At 63.6% G+C, this 16,639-nt stretch overlaps 1 protein-coding gene across 2 annotated transcripts in view; it reads left to right on the top strand.

Moving 5' to 3' along the window:
- Positions 1-2,018: 2,018 nt before the first annotated feature.
- SRL (sarcalumenin) overlaps positions 2,019-16,639 on the top strand; it is a 32,658-nt gene continuing 18,037 nt past the window's right edge. The window contains exon 1 of one of the 2 annotated variants that reach the window (XM_062588141.1): positions 2,019-2,112. In XM_062588141.1, the coding sequence (XP_062444125.1) occupies positions 2,043-2,112 (70 nt within the window). In that variant the 5' untranslated portion in view covers positions 2,019-2,042. Of the gene's footprint in view, positions 2,113-14,827; positions 15,573-16,639 lie in introns of those variants that run through there. The other variant, XM_062588140.1, reaches the window with a different exon arrangement.

The raw sequence follows: 16,639 nt of genomic DNA, 5'->3' as shown, positions 1-16,639 counted from the left end.
CCTCGGGGCCGCCGGCGGGGGGGCGGGGGGGTCCGTCCCGGCTGTCGGCGGTGCCCGCGCGCGCCGCGAGCGTGCCGGGGCTCAGCCGGCCTCGGCGGCACCGCGGGGCCCCCGCGGCCGGGCGTGCAGCCGCGGCCCGGCCCCGGGGAGCGGGAGGCGGTGGCCGTAGCCGGGAGGTGGCAGCCGTACTCCAGCAGGGCCCGGCGGCCGCGTCCCCGTCCCCGTCCCCGCGGTGGGGCAGGGGTGCGGAGGCCGCCCTCGGCCGGCCCCACGCGTGGCTGGGTACCCTGTAACCGCCCCGCAGAGGGGACCCGGATGTGCCCCCGGCCGTGGGCTCCCCTGGCTCTCCTCGGGGCTCACCCTGTAGCTCGGGGTGCATCCAACTTGCCCCATGGCTCGGGGTGGAGGGGACACACTTGACACTTCTCATCATAGCTCTCCATGGAGCACCCATCTCTCCCCATGGCTTGGGGAGGGGCCACCTACTTCCATGGCTCTCTGTGGGGCACCCACCTCTCCCCATTGCTCTGTGGGGGGTCACCACCTCCTTCCATGGCTCTCTGTGGAGCACCCAGCTCTCCCCATGGCTCTGTGGGGGGTCACCACCTCCTTCCATGGCTCTCTATGGGGCATCCACCTCTCCCCATGGCTCTGTGGGGGGTCACCACTTCTTTCCACGGCTCTCTGTGGGGCACCCAGCTCTCCCCATGGCTCTGTGGGGGGGTCACCACCTCCTTCCATGGCTCTCTATGGGGCACCCACATCTCCCCATGGTTATATGGGAGGCCACCACCTCCTTCCACGGCTCTCTATGGGGCACCCAGCCCTCCCCATGGCTCTATGGGAGGCCACCACCTCCTTCCATGGCTCTCTATGGAGCACCCACCTCTCCCCATGGTTATATGGGAGGCCACCACCTCTTTCCATGCCTCTCCATGGGGCACCCATCTCTTCCCCATGGCTCTGTGGGGGGTCACCACCTCCTTCCATGGCTCTCCATGGGGCACCCATCTCTCCCCATGGCTTGGGGAGGGGCCACCTACTTCCATGGCTCTCTGTGGGGCACCCACCTCTCCCCATTGCTCTGTGGGGGGTCACCACCTCCTTCCATGGCTCTCTGTGGAGCACCCAGCTCTCCCCATGGCTCTGTGGGGGGTCACCACCTCCTTCCATGGCTCTCTATGGGGCACCCATCTCTCCCCATGGCTCTGTGGGGGGTCACCACTTCTTTCCACGGCTCTCTATGGGGCACCCACCTCTCCCCATGGCTCTGTGGGGGGTCACCACTTCTTTCCACGGCTCTCTGTGGGGCACCCAGCTCTCCCCATGGCTCTGTGGGGGGGTCACCACCTCCTTCCATGGCTCTCTATGGGGCACCCACATCTCCCCATGGTTATATGGGAGGCCACCACCTCCTTCCACGGCTCTCTATGGGGCACCCAGCCCTCCCCATGGCTCTATGGGAGGCCACCACCTCCTTCCATGGCTCTCTATGGAGCACCCACCTCTCCCCATGGTTATATGGGAGGCCACCACCTCTTTCCATGGCTCTCTATGGGGCACCCACATCTCCCCATGGTTATATGGGAGGCCACCACCTCTTTCCATGCCTCTCCATGGGGCACCCATCTCTTCCCCATGGCTCTGTGGGGGGTCACCACCTCCTTCCATGGCTCTCCATGGGGCACCCATCTCTTCCCCATGGCTCTGTGGGGGGTCACCACCTCCTTCCATGGCTCTCCATGGGGCACCCACCTCTCCCCATGGCTCTGTGGGGGGTCACCACCTCCTTCCATGACTCTCTATGGGGCACCCAGCTCCCCCCACGGGGTGCCCACTTCTCCCCACGGTTCTCCCTGGGAACGGGGCAGCCGCTGGCGCCAGCCCAGGCCACGGGGGCCGCGGGGCTGGGCCCCGCGCGATGCCGGGGGGCCCCCGGGCGGGCGGCCCGCGTGCGGGGCCGTGCCGGCGGCCGCCCTGCCCTGCTCCCCGCCGCCGTATAAATAGCGGCACGGGGCGGCAGAGAGCTCCTGGCAGCCACCATGAAGGGGCTCGGCGTGCTGTGCTGCTGCGCGGCCTCGCTGCTGCTGCTGCTGCTCCTCGGCGCCGCAGGTGAGGGGGCGACGCGGGGGGCCGAGGCCCGGGCCAGGGCCGGGCTCCGGGGCGCGCCGCGGGGGCCGCCGGCGGCGATTTTGGCGGGTCCGAGCCCCCGACGGCTGCTCGCCCCGGGGTGCGAGAGGGGGCCGCGGAGGCTCGGGGGGGCCCCTTCCCCCGCCGGGGAGGGCAGGCCCAGCGCGTCGGCACTTTGGGTGCCCCCCCGCCGCCGCGCGGCGCGCCCCACGGGCGCCGGGGGGCTGCCGCCTTCGCGGGGCGCCCGCGCCGGCCTGCCGCTGCCCTTACCCTTGCTTGCCCTTGAGTTAATTTGGCCCCGCGGCGCTGCCTGGCCGGGGCTCCGCCGGCCGGTGGCTAAGTATGGAAACAGCCCTGTAACGGGACCCGGCGCTGCCCGCGCCGCCGGCCCGACCCACGCCGCCGCCGGCCCCCACGGCCTCCCCCCGCCGCTGGCGCTGGGGCGCCCGCAGCTGCCGCCTCCTCGCCGGCCCGGCGGCGCGCGCCGCCTTTTAGGGGCATCGCGGCTCGTCCCCGCCGACGAGGGGGGCTCCGGTAACGGGGTCGGGGGGGGGGGGGGTGGGTCCCGCCGGCGCCCCGCCGGCTCCCTGCCCGCCGCCACGCTGGGAGGCCCCGGGCGCGCCGCTCCGGCCGGAGCCTTCCCCTGCGGACCGCGAGCGTTCCCGGCCGCGCCTCGGCCCCGCTGAGCCGGCGCGAGGCGCGAGGCGCGAGGCGCGAGCGCGGCTCCGGCACGTGGCCGCGCGCCGGCCGGAGCTGGCGGCCGCCTCGCCCTCAGCCCGAAGCCGGGCTCGCGGGCACACGTCGCTCGGCCAGGGGCGCCGCCGCGGCGCCTTTTGGCCGCCGACCGGCTCATTTTTAGCAAAATCGACCTCTTTCGGGGTGGTTCCCGTCTCCCTGCACCCGGCTTCTCCGGTGACGCAAAATGCTGCTGCCGTCTCAAGCCTTTTCGAGGGTTATTTTCGCGTTTAAAGTGTGATCCCCCTTCCCAGACGGGGCCGGGGGAAGCGGAGGCTGCCGGGGAATCGGGGCTCGCAGCTGGCAGGCGGCGGGCGCCCCAGCAGCGGCGGCGAGGGGCGGGTTTGGGGCGGCTCCTGCGGCGTGCGGGGAAATGACCGACCGCGGCGCAGGCACCAGCTGCACCTCCCCGCCTGGCTCCAGCCTGTCCGCGCAGGAAGGAGGGGGCTGCACCAGGGGTGTGTGTGGGGGGGGGGGCTTTCCTTCCCTAGCTTCATGGACGGGGCACTTGTGGCCAGACCACCTCATCCCCCTGACTGGTCGTGTCGCAGTCCAGGTGCTTCCAAGGTCCTCAGGGTTCTCCTTGGTCCCGGATGAAGGTTGGGACCACCACGGATCCTGGGCTAAGACAGCTTCCCTGCTGCTGTGTCCCATTGCTCTCTGGGGACCCAGGCGATCTGGCTACCCCGTAGCTCTGGTGCTGGACACCACTAGCAGAGGCTGGGCTGGCCATGGAGAGGAGGTTGGCATGGGAGGGAGACCAAACTGATCAGCTTTTGGAGATCCTTTGATCACAGGAGCATTAGGGCAAGGGAGCCCTTGGGCTCCTGGGGCCAGAGCTGCAGCACTTGGAGTGTTTGGTGATGTTCGGGGCCGCTGGGACCCTGCCACCGCTCCCTAAACCTGTGCGCTGGGAAGGGTCCTGCATCCATGCTCATTCAATGTGCCGGTGGCCCACGTGGCTGGGCTCACGGAGCTGCAGGCACCTGCCCAGCAGCACAGGCAGCTCCAGGGAGCCCCAGCATGGAGCTGCCCAAGGCCAGCACCCACGGCGGGGTAAGGGTGAGAGCCAGCACGACTGTCTGCCACGAGACAGGACCACAGCACCTGAGCAGCGACTGACGGGGTGATCCCTCCGGGCAGATGCCTGCTGCTGCTTCATCCCTGCTCGGGAGCAAGCTGGGTTTGCAAGGGGACAGGACACATCCCTGCTCAAGTGAGGGCTCCCATTGCCCAAAGCACTCAGCCTCTCCTCTGTGCCACCGGGCAAAGGCATTCGCTTTACCCCTCACCTTCCCCTTCGCTGGGCCGGGGCCAAGGGCAGCGCCAGGCACCATGAAGAGGCTGCGGAGAAGCCAGCGGGGGGCAGCTCACAGCTGCTGCACTTGACAGCTTCACCCTGGGGAGATGTCGCCCGCAGAGATCCGGGTGACTTGCATTGGTGGGGGGCTGCGTCGCTTTGCAGGGCACCAGCTACCTCCAAACTGGGGCATGGGCAGCAGAGAGTTCAGGAAAGCCTTGGGTGCTCACTTTCCTGGGCAGTAAATGCAGAGGGCATTACCAGCCTGGCACAGACCTCTCCTGCTGAGAACTGGTATGGGCCATCATCCACGGCCCCTGGGACTCTTTGCCTTGCCTCAACCTGGGTGGCTCCATCACCCAGGACATGCCACCTCAGAGTGGGTACCACCACCTGAGTTATATCATCTCAGGTTGAGCTTCATCACTCAAGACATGTCATCTTGGGTTAGGCTCTACCACTTGGGATTTGTCACCTCAGGGCCCATGGGTGGGTTTCAGATTTGCTAGTCCTGGTTTCCCCCCTATCCCTGACTATCCTAGGCAAATGCCCCTCAGGACCTGGGATGTGTCACCTTAGGATGGACTCAGGGTCCAGGACACTGCACCCATGTGTGGGCTTCAGATTTGCTAATCCTGGCCTCCCCCCATTCCTGGCTATCCCAGGCAAATGCCCCCCAGGATGTTGAGTTTTTCCAGAGGTGCAGGGCTTCTGTGTCCCCATGAACTCCCATCCAGATTCAGCTTCCACTTTTATCTTCAGTGCAACCTCAGGGCACCTCTGCCCTTTGGGCCTCGCTGAGGGCAGTGGGCTGCCCAGTTCCTCTACACCCATCAGTGGCCTTGATGGCTGCAGTGAGGCACAGGGTCAGGGTGTCACAACCTTCAGTAGATTTGGTTTCCGGTGCTGGCTACATGACTGGTACCTCACCTAGTGGAAATGCCGGTCCCCATGGATGCCCCAGCTCTCTCCCATGTTGTTGGCTGAGCAAAGCAAGCCCAGACATCAGGCATGCTGGCTGTCTTGTGACACCCTTCCTTCCCAGCGCTTCAGGGAGCCTTCTTGGCCCTGTGCATAGCAATACTGGGCTGGCTGGGAAATGTCCCACCAGTGCAGTGGGACCAACAGTCCCTGCCATGGCACCACGTGAAGGAGTTGGGCAGTGCTGGAGAAGAGGTGGGCTGAGCTTTGCAGAGGGCAGTGTCTGGGGAAACACTCCACAGGCTGCACTCTCCCTGTATCTCCATGCCCCTGTACGTTGGTGGTGAGCAGTGCCAGTCGCAGGGCACCCAGCAGAGATGGCATTGCCCACCTCGCGCCAATATCAGCCACCTGCAATGAGGAGCACGGGCTCCCTGGGCTGCAGAAATCCCCATCCAAGGGTAACTGAATCACTCACAAAATTGCCCACTCTTCAGGCCCTGCATAAATGGCAGCAAGCCTAGCTCCTGGGCTGGTGGCTTGGCAGGGCTCCATGAGGCTATTTTAAGCCCATGGGGACATTTCCCTTGTAAGTGATAGGCCCCACACTGCTCCCAGGAAGCCTACGAGCTCGTGCACCACCAGAGGCTGGTGGAGGGACCAGGCTGCTGGGCTGGGGAAGTCTCCAAGCCAGGCCCAGGCGCTGGCACTGTGAGAAGGGCTCCGGTGCCAGCGAACCCAGAAGGTCTGCAGAGCCAGCTGGGCATGCGGCTCAGCTACACTGGGCCTCCCAGCTTGCTCTGGGCCCACATGTGCACACCAGCTGTGGAGAAAGGGATGCTGTCCTGCCGTCCTGCCATCTTGCTGCCCAGTCAGGAGGCTTAGCAGAGGTGGACAGTAGGAGATGGGACCTGGGGGACAGTGAGCAGCGTTTTGGGGGTGGATAGGGTTATATGTGTATGTTATGGGGGAAGGCATGGCAGTTTTGGGAAAACTACGAGTCTCTGGTGCTTTTTGGAATCTGCCTCAGAAAAGAGGCTGGGGGGGGGGGGGGGAGGGTAGAGCTGAAAAGGTGTCCTCTGATGCGGCCATGAAATGCCTGTTGTTGAGGGCTGCGGGTGCTGTGTGCCTTACTTAAGGGTTTGGTATGGGTCTCCAAAGAGGAATGTGGTCTTATTATGGCTGTGGTCACCTTGCTCCATCTATCCCTAATTCTTCTTAGTTTCCTGAGCAAGTGATGCCAGGGGAGGCATCACAGGCCCAGGGAGACAACAGGGAAAGACAACCCAGGTCCCCAAAACAAGTGCGGGGATTGGATCTCCAACCTTAGATGTGTAGGGTGTGACATGCCCCAGTGCCATACCTCTGCTTGGAGACCACAAGTCAGGCCCAGAGCAGGTTGTGTCCTTGGAGGACCCAACTCCTGGTTTGGCAGAAGGAACCTTAGGGGCTACCCACAGTCTTGGGGGGTGTTACCCACTCAGCAGCAGCACAGTGATGCCTGAGTAGGACCCTGAAGAAAGGCAGATGGAGCAACATCTGCACAGGGAGAGGAACCACATAGTCTTGTCCCTTCTTGACAGCTGAATTCGGATCCCCTGTGCTGTTTGTGGTGGTTATGGGTGAGAGCGCTGGGGCTGGGTACTGCTAGTAATCGCATCAGGACCTTCTGCTGGGCAACATCTCTGCCTAGACGTCTTCCAGTATTTAAGAATCTTGTGTGAGAAAGGATCATCAGGCATTAAAATCTAGGCAGATGAGTCCTCAGGGCTCTCCTTGCTCTGCCTGGGTGACCAGGAATCACTGCAAGGAGGTGGCGGGGCCCTACCCCAGCACTGCTGGAGAAGTTGTTGGGTTGTGCATGCCTTTTGGCGAGTGCTCCATCCTGATTGCCATCGGCAGGCTCCTCCAGAGCTGGCAATGCCTCTGGGAGCATGGCAGGTTCCCCAGGGGACGGGTCAAATGCAGTTCCAGGGCTAGCACCCATCATGCCTCACTGCTGGCCCAGTGAGCACTCAGCTTTCCAGCCTCTCCTCCCTGCGGTCCCAGCAGAGCTCTTGGCATTTCTCACATTGGGCTGTGCCCCCCGGCAGGACAGGGAGCCCAGGGCTGTGATTCCACCAGGGAAGATCAAAGTTGAGCCTAGGGAGGATGTCCCTTGGGGCAAACTGGGAAAGCTCTGGAGCAGGCTGGTGAAGTCTCCCATCAGTGGAGGCCTCTGAGGACAGGCTCATCATTACCTCTCAGGAGTCAATCCCTTGGCTTTGAAGAGGAACCCTTGAGGATCCCTCAGCCCTCTCACTCATGGCACAGCACTCCCCAGCACCTTTTCCATCTCTGCCCTGAAGCCTCTCTAGTTTTTCAGACACCACAACAGACACTGCAGGCCACGGACCCTAGCACCACTGCTGAGCCCCTGGGGCTGCACCATCGTACTTGCTGCCTAATGTCCCAGCTATGCCTCCCTGCACAGCAGCAGCCTCAATGACCCTTACACCAGCCCTGAAGATCATGTTCCCAGAGCCTTCCTTCTGCTCTCCTGGCTCCGTTGGAGTCACTGTCTGCCAGCAAAGACTCCTCATCTCTCAAGCCCGGTGGGTCTTGGTTCCTCAACGTACAGCATGACATCTGGCTGTACTGAAATGCACGTTGTTTTCTTGCTGTCTGCTCACTTGCGGATCCAGATCTTTCCTCGCCAGGGAGTTCTCTTTTTTTTTCTATTTTCCATTTCCCTGATCTTGGTGTCATCTGCAAGCCATTGGTCATGAGATTGGGTTTTCTTCCAAGTCTTTGATAGAAATGTTAGGGTAGGCACCATGTGGGAGCGCAGTCGAAAAAACCCCCACAAAGATGATTCCCCATTTTCATCTCTGTATTTAGAAAGTGCTGAGCCTGGTGTGCATCCTGGTGAGATTTCTTTACCCGCTTTCTTAATTAAAATATCATGCACTTCTATCAGACTATTTATAGACATCAACAGTCAATATTTTTTTGGCTAAACTTGTAACTCCCAAAAATGAGGTCAAGTCAGTCTGACAAATCTGTTTCCTATATCCTCATTGCAATCTGCACTGATTAGATTATCTTCCTCCCTGGGTCTGCTACCCCTATCATTCATGGAGAGGCAAAGTCAGGTTGCCTGGCCTCTACTTTCACAAACATTTATATCTCCTTTTGAAAAATGAGCCCACCATGCACTTTCTGCTGGTGCTCCTGGAAGCATTAAAGCCACCGGGACAGTGGCAGAGGGCTTCTTGGCTTCCCAAGTCCCACTTTGGGACACTTCTTGGCCCATGAAGGTGCTGGCCTGGTCTCGTCCAAATCTGCGCTCGAGATGCGCTCCCCGTCTCTCCTGGAGTCCTCACTGCTGTCTTGGCCATCGCGAGCTGTCGAGCAGCCGTAATGCTAAACACATGGGTAATAAAACACCAGGCGCTGCCTCCGTGGGACTCAGCAGCCACACCGGCCCCTCAGCTTTGCCCCATCGCGATGGGCTCTGCTGCGGGTGCCTGCAGAACTGGCAGTGCTGGTGCAACTGTGATTGCCCAGAGGGGGAAACTGAGGCATGGGACGACTGGAGCGGACGGGGAGCAGATGGCATCCTGTGCTAGGCTCGCTGGTGCCTGTCTCTGAGGAGGTGTCTCTCTTCTCTAAGGCTGCCCTGGGGGTGTAGGAAGCTCTTCAGTATAGCTCAACTACAACCAGCTCTGCAGGAAGCTGAGTGCTTGCAGGGGCACGAATCGGCTGCCCCGGGACACAGCACCGGCACCTTCCCCGTTGGGTCGTGGCTTATACCAGTGACCACGTACGAAGATCGAGTGAGCTCCGGCCTGCTCCTGCCTCACCGCCAGGCAGGAACCTGGCTCTGCGGGGGAGATGGAGCCGTCGGCCTGCGAGGCCGCGTGCCGGGGGGGCGGGTATCGCCCTGCAACGCAATGCCCGCTGCAATTACTGCACGGCCCTTCGCCAGCGTGGAAAGGTCACTGCGGGATCCTTGCTCCGCTCTGTATCAGCCAGCGGGGACTTTACGCCCAGGGAAAGGGTGCTCGGCCCTTCTCTGCGCCCATCTCTGCGCTGTGCAAGCTCCCGTTCTGCGTGCTTGCCGCCCCGCCGCGGGGTCAGCGCCTGCCCCGTGGCACAGGTGCAGCCGGGGCCTTGCGGGTGAGGGACGTGTAGCTTTTGGCCTGTGCCCGCCCCTGCCGGCGGGTTGCCCCGGCCCCGCGACGCGGGGAGCGGCATTGCTTGGAGTAAAGGCACCTTGCGCACGTGCGCCGGCCGCCCCATCCCCGGCGCGCTTCGCCCGGCCTCCTGCCCCGTGGCTTCGGGCACCCTGAGCAGCGTTGCCGCAGGGCTGGGAACAGCGACGTGTTGCGGAAAGGTCAGGCGCACACGGCTAATCCTCCCGGACTGACTTTTTCCAACAGCCAGAGTGCAGTCTGGCAACAGCATGGAGCATTGTCATCTCCGTGCAATAAAACACCTTCCCTGGCGGACACCCGCCCGGCAGCCCAGGGCCAGAGCAGCCGAGTTCAGGCGCTGGGCAGAGGCAGAGACAAGCGTCGCCGGGCTGGCCCTGGAGCACCAGAGACCTGGCAAACTCACGTCAGGGCCGCAGCCAGCCTGAGCCCTGAGGCCGGCAACGAACTGACCCGTTGGAGCCGATCCGGAGCTCGTCGCGCCTTGGGCCTTTCGTGCCCGTCTCCCGCCCTTCCTCCGCGGGCCGCTAGCCGGCGGGGGGCGAGAGCCCGGCGGGCAGGGAGCGCTCCCCACGGAGCGGCTGGGGACGGCACTGCCGCGAAACTGGGGGGCCTGGCGGGAAAGGGGGGCTCTGCGCAGGGGCCGGCCCCGTCGGTGACCTCGATGGGAAATCCTGGCAAGTGCCCAATGCTTCCTTCGAGGCCAGCCATTTTCCTGGGTGTTTTAGAGGATTTTGTGAGAACAAAGCACAGACTTTGGGCTTAGTTCAGCCTTGTTTTTCTTCAAAAAGGAAGGGAAAGACAGGTTTGGGGACTTCCTTTGGATCTAATTAAAAAAAAGAAAAGAAAGAAAGAAAGAAAAGAAAAGAAAAGCCGTGGTGAAAAAATGCTTGCTTGCTTTTTCCTTTCTTTGCAGAAGAACGTTCCTCTAAGTCAGGCAAGCCCGTTTGGCTAGAACGCTTTTGACCAATCCTAGATAAAAAATAATGATGGCAAGAAATATTCCTCTGACAGCTGAGCGCTTGGCCCGGCTTCCCTCGGCTTCGCTCTCAGCCTGAGCACCAGACGAGTCCGTGTCCCTCGCCATGGGACGTCTTGTTGTGCCTCTCGTTGTCGCTCGCGCGGAGAAGGACGGATGTGGCTGGTGCTCGTTGCTCTGCAGCACCGAGGAGCCTCTTCCCTCCGGGACCTACGCGCGGGGCCGAGCGGCGACGGGGCTGGTTTATGAATCGCTGGCGATATCCATTTCAGAGCTGGCTGCAGCCCCGGAGCTGCAGCGCCGCGTTGCTGGGACGGCGGCCCGTGGCCCGCAGCTGGGCTGCGAGGGGCTGCTCCCCGGGGCCCTGCGCGGAAACGCCGGCTCCTCTGGCGACCGCTACTTCTTAGCTGTGTTTCTAACATAACTGTAGTGCGTCTCCTTTGCAGTAGTGCAACTGAAAGTGTAGAGACGCTATTTTGGGGTAGATTCACCAGCCTCTGGTTGATTTGCAATGGCCCATTCCCACAGCAGAAGTTATTTTTGCCTAAAATGATCCCTTGCACCTGTTCCTGGAAAGGGCTTGAGTTTCCCACCCCTTGAAAAAGCAGAATGGAGACCAAGCCTGGGCTAATCTTGGCTTTTATGGTCCCCCCCTTGGGTACAATGTGAGCAAGGAAGGGAGCCCTTACGCTGAGCACCCACGCAGGGGCTGCGTGGGGAAATACCAAGTTCCCCCGTGGGAATCCCAGCAGGGCACGCGGTGAGCATCACCTCGGCGGGGAGGGCGCCGGCCCAGGGCCCCTGCTCTCGAGGCAGCGCCGGGGCTATGGAGATTCGCACTTGCAGCAGGGCTGGTGCCGCGTGGTGCCTTCCACCCTGGAGGCACCGCGGGATGGGGTTTGTGATCCGCCTGGAAAGCGTTTCCTCCTCCTCCTTGAGGTTTCTCTGGCCCCCGTTTGCTTTGTCCTGACAATTTGCCAAATCCAGCCAAAATCAACAGTCACTTCAGCTCCTGCTTTTTGGTCTTGTTTTACTGATGGGCAACAAATTGCCCTGCAGTCCTAACGTGAGCCAGGCCCAGGGTGCCTTGCTGGCGAGACCCAAGGCGGCCGATCCTCCGGACATCCCAGCTCTGCAGCCTCCCCTGCCCCTGCTTCTCCATATTCTCCCACAACCTGGGGCAGTGGCAGCAAACTGCAAAAAATGTCGATGTCTAAACCAGCCACTGCAGGCAGGAATACTTTCCCTGCACACTGCAAGGGCCCTGGATTTACTCAGGGGAAGAGAGAGTGCGAAAGGCCGGCCTCGCTGCGCAGCGCATTGCTGTCCCCGCGCTCGGGGCTCCTATTTCTGCAGGAGGGGGAGAGCACCCTTGCCAGGGCCACCTGTGCCCATCTGTCCCTCTCGGCCGTCCCCTGACCCGGCGCTGCTCTTGGGGGAAGTTCCTCTCTCGGGCTCATTTCAGCTCCTTTCGGCCCTTTGCGAGGATGGAGCGGGGGCAGCGTCCCAGGCACGCGGTGGGGAAGGGTCACGCACGTGGCAGCCCCCGGAAAGGGTCGTGGCATGGTGCTGGTGTGCTGGCTGCAAGGACGGTTGCGGGTTGGAGACGTGGGGAATGGCACCGAGTTGATCCCAGCAGCGCTCAGCAGGGCTGAGGCTGCTGCAGGCAGGCAGGAGGCACCGGCTGCTCTTGGGGGTCGTATTTTAGCCGGAAATCACATTCCAGCTTTACAGCCTTTCTCCTTCCAGGCTGGTGGGGCACTGTGGCAAGACCCTGCTTGTTTTTGGCGGCCCTGGCCAGTCCCCAGCACTGCACAGCCACCTTCCAGCAAAGCCCCAGTGTGTCCCTGTCCCTGGGCATCCCGCCGGAGCTGCCGGCTTCCTTGTCGCTCTGGCAGTTTGGGCCTGGGTGACTTATCCCAGGCTCAGAGCTGATGCCTCCTAGAGTCAGTGAAGTCAGGACAGCCTTGCCCCCCGCCCCCCCGTGTATAGCATTGCCTTCTCCAAGCCCCAAGCTACGCAAGCAATAATTTCTCAGCAACTGCAGGTCCAAGGATGCTCAGTTGCAGGCCAGTTTCTGGCCACCGAGACTCGTGGTGAGCAAGAGGCCTGAGCCATGGTCCCTGCTGGTACCTGAGCTGGCGGACAAGAACAGCCAGCCTCCCTTCGCCTCTGCGAGCCATCCCTATCCTTTCTGCAGGCGTTCTCTGCACTAACATCCCGTAGCACACAGAGCCCTGCCGTGAGACTTCGATCTTCAGCTGTTCGCTAAGTTGCTGTTGCAGCTTGGGAAAGGCCGGTGGCATCCGCGGGGCGGCTGGGAGGGCAGGGCAGCGCTCCAGCCTCGTGCAGGGAGCCGCGAGACTCCCGGGATCCGCCTCGGAGGCCGGGTCCCAACGGTGAGCGGGGCAAGGTCTCCGCCTTGACGCTGCTCGGCCGCCTGGCGCGTCGCCGGGCGCGAGCGCGGGCAGCCGCCGGGTCGGTTTACACCGGGCGCGCGCGCTGCAGCTGCTGGAGGCCGTCCCCGCTCCCCGCCGGGGACGCGAGCGCCCGCGGGACGGGCCCCCGGTGCCGACGGCACCCTTGGCTGCCGGGCCGCTGCCGGGGCCGAGCGAGCGGGCGCCGGCGGCCGCGGGGGCTGGCGCTTCGCTTCCCGCGCTCGGCCGAGCGGCTCCTCCGCTCGCGCGGTGCAGTTGCCGGCCGTATTTTTAGCTGCCGGAGGACGTGCGGGGGGTGTTAAGCCCGTAACCTTCGGCCCAGCTCGTCGCGCAGCGCCCAGCAGCCGGCCGTCTGCGGATCAGCACGATTCGCCCTGTGGCGTGCTCGGAGACCATGTAGGGGAAAAAGGAGGGCGAAGGAGGTGGGAAGGGGAGGGCGACTTTATGTAACACCTTGAAGGTCACCGGAAATGAAGCCCGGGACCGAAAGGCCGGCAGGGATATCCCAGTTTGAGCCCTCCGGGAGTCCTTCTCCGCTCCGGCGGGGGGCTGGCAGGGCGCCCGCCATGGTGGGTCCCCGGGCTGCTCTGCGCGCACTCGGGGGCGACACGCAGCCCCCGGCGCCCTCGGGAAAACCCCGCCGGGCCGGGCCGGGCCGGGCCGAGCGGCGGCCGCCCGCCACCGCGGCCGCCAGCTCGCTGCCGGCTTTGGGCGTCCCCGCGGCCTGGCCTGGCCCTCCGCCCCGGGGCAGAGGCAGGCCGGGCCAGCCGGCCCCCGCGGGCGGCTCAGGCACCTCCCCGCGGCCCCGTGGAGGTGGCGTTTTTTTCTGGCCGCCGGCTGGAGTACAAAGGAATTATTTTCCTCTGAAACGCTTCCCTGGTATGTAGGCATTAGACTTTTCAGGGGATTATTTAGACTAGCAGCAACTGTTTGTAACGGAGACAGTATAGCTGGTGATACTTTATTTTTGGCATCTGTCGACTAATGTTAAATTACAGTCAGAGGCCCTATGGAAAATACAGATGACTTCTCCCGGACCGCAGAACAAATTCATTGTGTTCCAGCCAGCTACACAGAGCGGCAAATGTTTTCCTAGTGAAGGGACACGCACAATAAATAGCTCTCCTCACGCTGCCGCGGGGGCCGGGCCCTCGCGCCCCGTCGCCGCCCGGCCGCGGGCCCCGCCGGCCCGCAGCGGCTGAGCTTCGAGCTCTGCCGAGGAAGGGCTGGGGAAGGACCCTTTGAACCTGCCAAGCGCCCGAGGCCTCCTGCACCCGGGGCTCTGAGCTACGCTTTTTTATTTTTAACTCTCTCTCTCCAGCTGGGGTGTTTGTCAAGGGCCGCTTCGCCGGCTTCCTTGGCTCGCTACGGCGCTTCGACGTGCTCTCGGTGCTTCTTTGGCGAGCGTGGGCGAGGCGGCGCTCTAGCAAACTGCATGACCCCGGGGGAGCGATCGGGAGCCCCTCTGCCTCGGGCTGATTTCCTAAACGTTGCCCGTGCAGCATAAGCTCTTCCCCCCCCCGCCCCGACAGCTGCTTGCACCCAGCTTCTTGCCAGGAGCCCGAAAAGCAAGTGGCCCTCAAAGACGGTTCCCGAGTCCGCGGGGGCTACAGCCCAGATCTCTCGATCGCGGCCTCGAAATCTCTCTTTGTAAGCCCCGCCGCCCGGCTCTCCGCGGGCGCCCCGGCCCCGGCCCCGGCCCCGGCGAGGCGCGGGCGCCACGGCCCCGCTGCCGCCCGGGCCGGGGCGGGGAACTGACTGACCCTCTTCTCACCGTTTAGAGCCCCGCGCTTCCGCCCCCCGCGGCACGGACGATGTCGGCCGCCTTGTCGGAAGGCGCTTGGCGGCCGGGGAGCCGAGCCCGGAGGACAAGGACGGGGTCCCTGACGCCGACGCCCCGGAGAAGACCGTGCTGCTCCCCTGCGTGGCCGGCAGCGAGGCGGCGGCCCCGGGGCGGCCGCGCGGCGCCCGGGCGGCCGCCGACGTGAACGCCCCGTGCTCCGGCTCAGAGCACGCCAGCCCTGAGGAGGACGGAGACGCCGGCGGCGGCACCAACGCCTCCGCCCCGGCCGGCAGCGGCGAGGAGGAGGGCGGCCACGGGGAGGAAGAGCCGGCCGGCAGCCTGAGCGAGGCCGCGGGGCCGGGGGACAGCCGGCCGGAGGAGACCGCCGCGGAGGAGGCGCGAGGCTCGGCTGCGGAGGGGAAGCCGGCCATGCCGGGCGACCGCCGCCTGCAGCAGCACCAAGATGGCTTCGGCGCAGAGGAGGGGAGCAGGCCTCCGGCCGGGGGTGGGGAGTCCGACGCGGGCACCGTCCCCAGAGAAGGGGCCTCCGAGGAGCAGCCCAAGGAGAAGGAAACAGAGGAGCCCGGAGCAGTGTCCGCTCCTGAGCGGGGAGAAGAAGGGGACAAGGAGAGCTCCGAGGAAGACGACGACGAGCAGGGGGAGTCCGAGGAAGAGGGAGATGAACAAGGAGAGTCCAAGGAGGATGAAGAGTCGGAGGAAGAGGGAGAGTCCGAGGAGGAGGGTGCTGGTGCAGCGGGGCCCGAGGAAGGAGCTGACGGAAGTGACAAGGAAGCGGCCAGCGCTGCGGAGGAGCACGGCCATGGTGAAGACGCAGCCAGCAGCGAGGGAGAAGCCACAGCCGGCGCTGCCAGCTGCCGCCACCCGCCCTGCAGAGACGTGGAGCCGGATGCCGGCCCCAACAGCCCGAAAGCAGTGAAAAACCCACCTGCAGGAGAAAACCCACCTGCAGGAGAAAACCCGCCTGCAGGAGAAAACCCACCTGCAGACGAGCCGTCGCTGAGCGGAGCGGAGAGCCCGCCTGGCCGCAGTGCCCCTCCTGCCGCCACCGAGCCCCAGCCCGGCCAGATAGGTTGGACACTTTTCTTGTCGGTGTGCCTATAGCATAGCAAGCCGAGGGCGGCCACAGTGACCTACTATCAACCCGGCGGAGCTGAGCTTGGCCCATTAAACTGCGCCTAGTGCATGGCCCTCTCCTAACGCTTGTGCTTCCCGCGCCCGCCCCTAACTGCTGCACGGCCGGGCCGGCCGCCCCGCGGGCTCGACGGCGCAGGCGGCAGCCCGTGTGGGCCTGCAACGCAGGTGCTATTCGCAGCGACATCAAGGCCGGCCAACGCTTCTCGCGCTGCGCTTTGAGCCCATCATTTCACTTCCCATCTCCTGCGGACATGGATGAGAATTTCTCCCCTTCCCTCAGGCCCTTTCCAGCATCTACAGACCTGCTAAAGGACCTGTAACCTCTTCCCTAAGGCTCCTCTGGACAAAACCCCCCGTGGTCTTGGCACACGGGCCAGATGCTGTCTGGGCTGGTGGGCTTCTGGCTCATTGCCCGCAGGCCCTCAGCCTTTGCCTTCACAAGGAAGGTGCCAAAGAGCTAATTCGGACCGCAGTTCTGGCCGCGGGCAGGGTGCATCCGGTCACGGAGAGGCAGGCTAGCTAAGGAAGGACGAGCCCCCAGGTTTTGCTAGAAACGCCCGTGGAATTTGGCCTGCGGGACAGGCAGCAACCTTTGGGCTCGGCTGAATCTTTTTTGCTTCCTTCTGTAATGTCTCAGCTCAGTGAGTTCACGTCTGTGCCAAAAGGGAAACCCAGCTCGGTCTCTGCGGCTTTACTTGGCAGATCAAAAAGGTCTTCTTCCACCCGACACTTGGGAAAAATTCAGAGGAGACTCTTGGGCCCCTCCGAGAGCTGGAAGGTGCCACGTTTGGCCAGGGGGCCCATAGCCCAACACAGCCCAGCAAGCTGGGGACATCTGTTCACAGACCTGCTTGAAAACCCTGACTACGGCCCAATTTGCCTCCCGCTATCAAAAAGCACTTGGAGGTGTACTGGGCCCTTAGTGTGAAACACCTCTGCTAGCATGCCCAGAGCAAGGACTCCTCTCTCCCCACGTCTCCGGGACATGAGTGTATCTATCCT

The sequence above is a fragment of the Rhea pennata genome, chromosome 15 (assembly GCF_028389875.1).
Source record: "Rhea pennata isolate bPtePen1 chromosome 15, bPtePen1.pri, whole genome shotgun sequence".
NCBI classification, from domain to species: Eukaryota; Metazoa; Chordata; class Aves; order Rheiformes; family Rheidae; genus Rhea; species Rhea pennata.
Note: the sequence above shows the minus strand (reverse complement) of the source record. Positions and strands in the feature narration are given on the sequence as shown.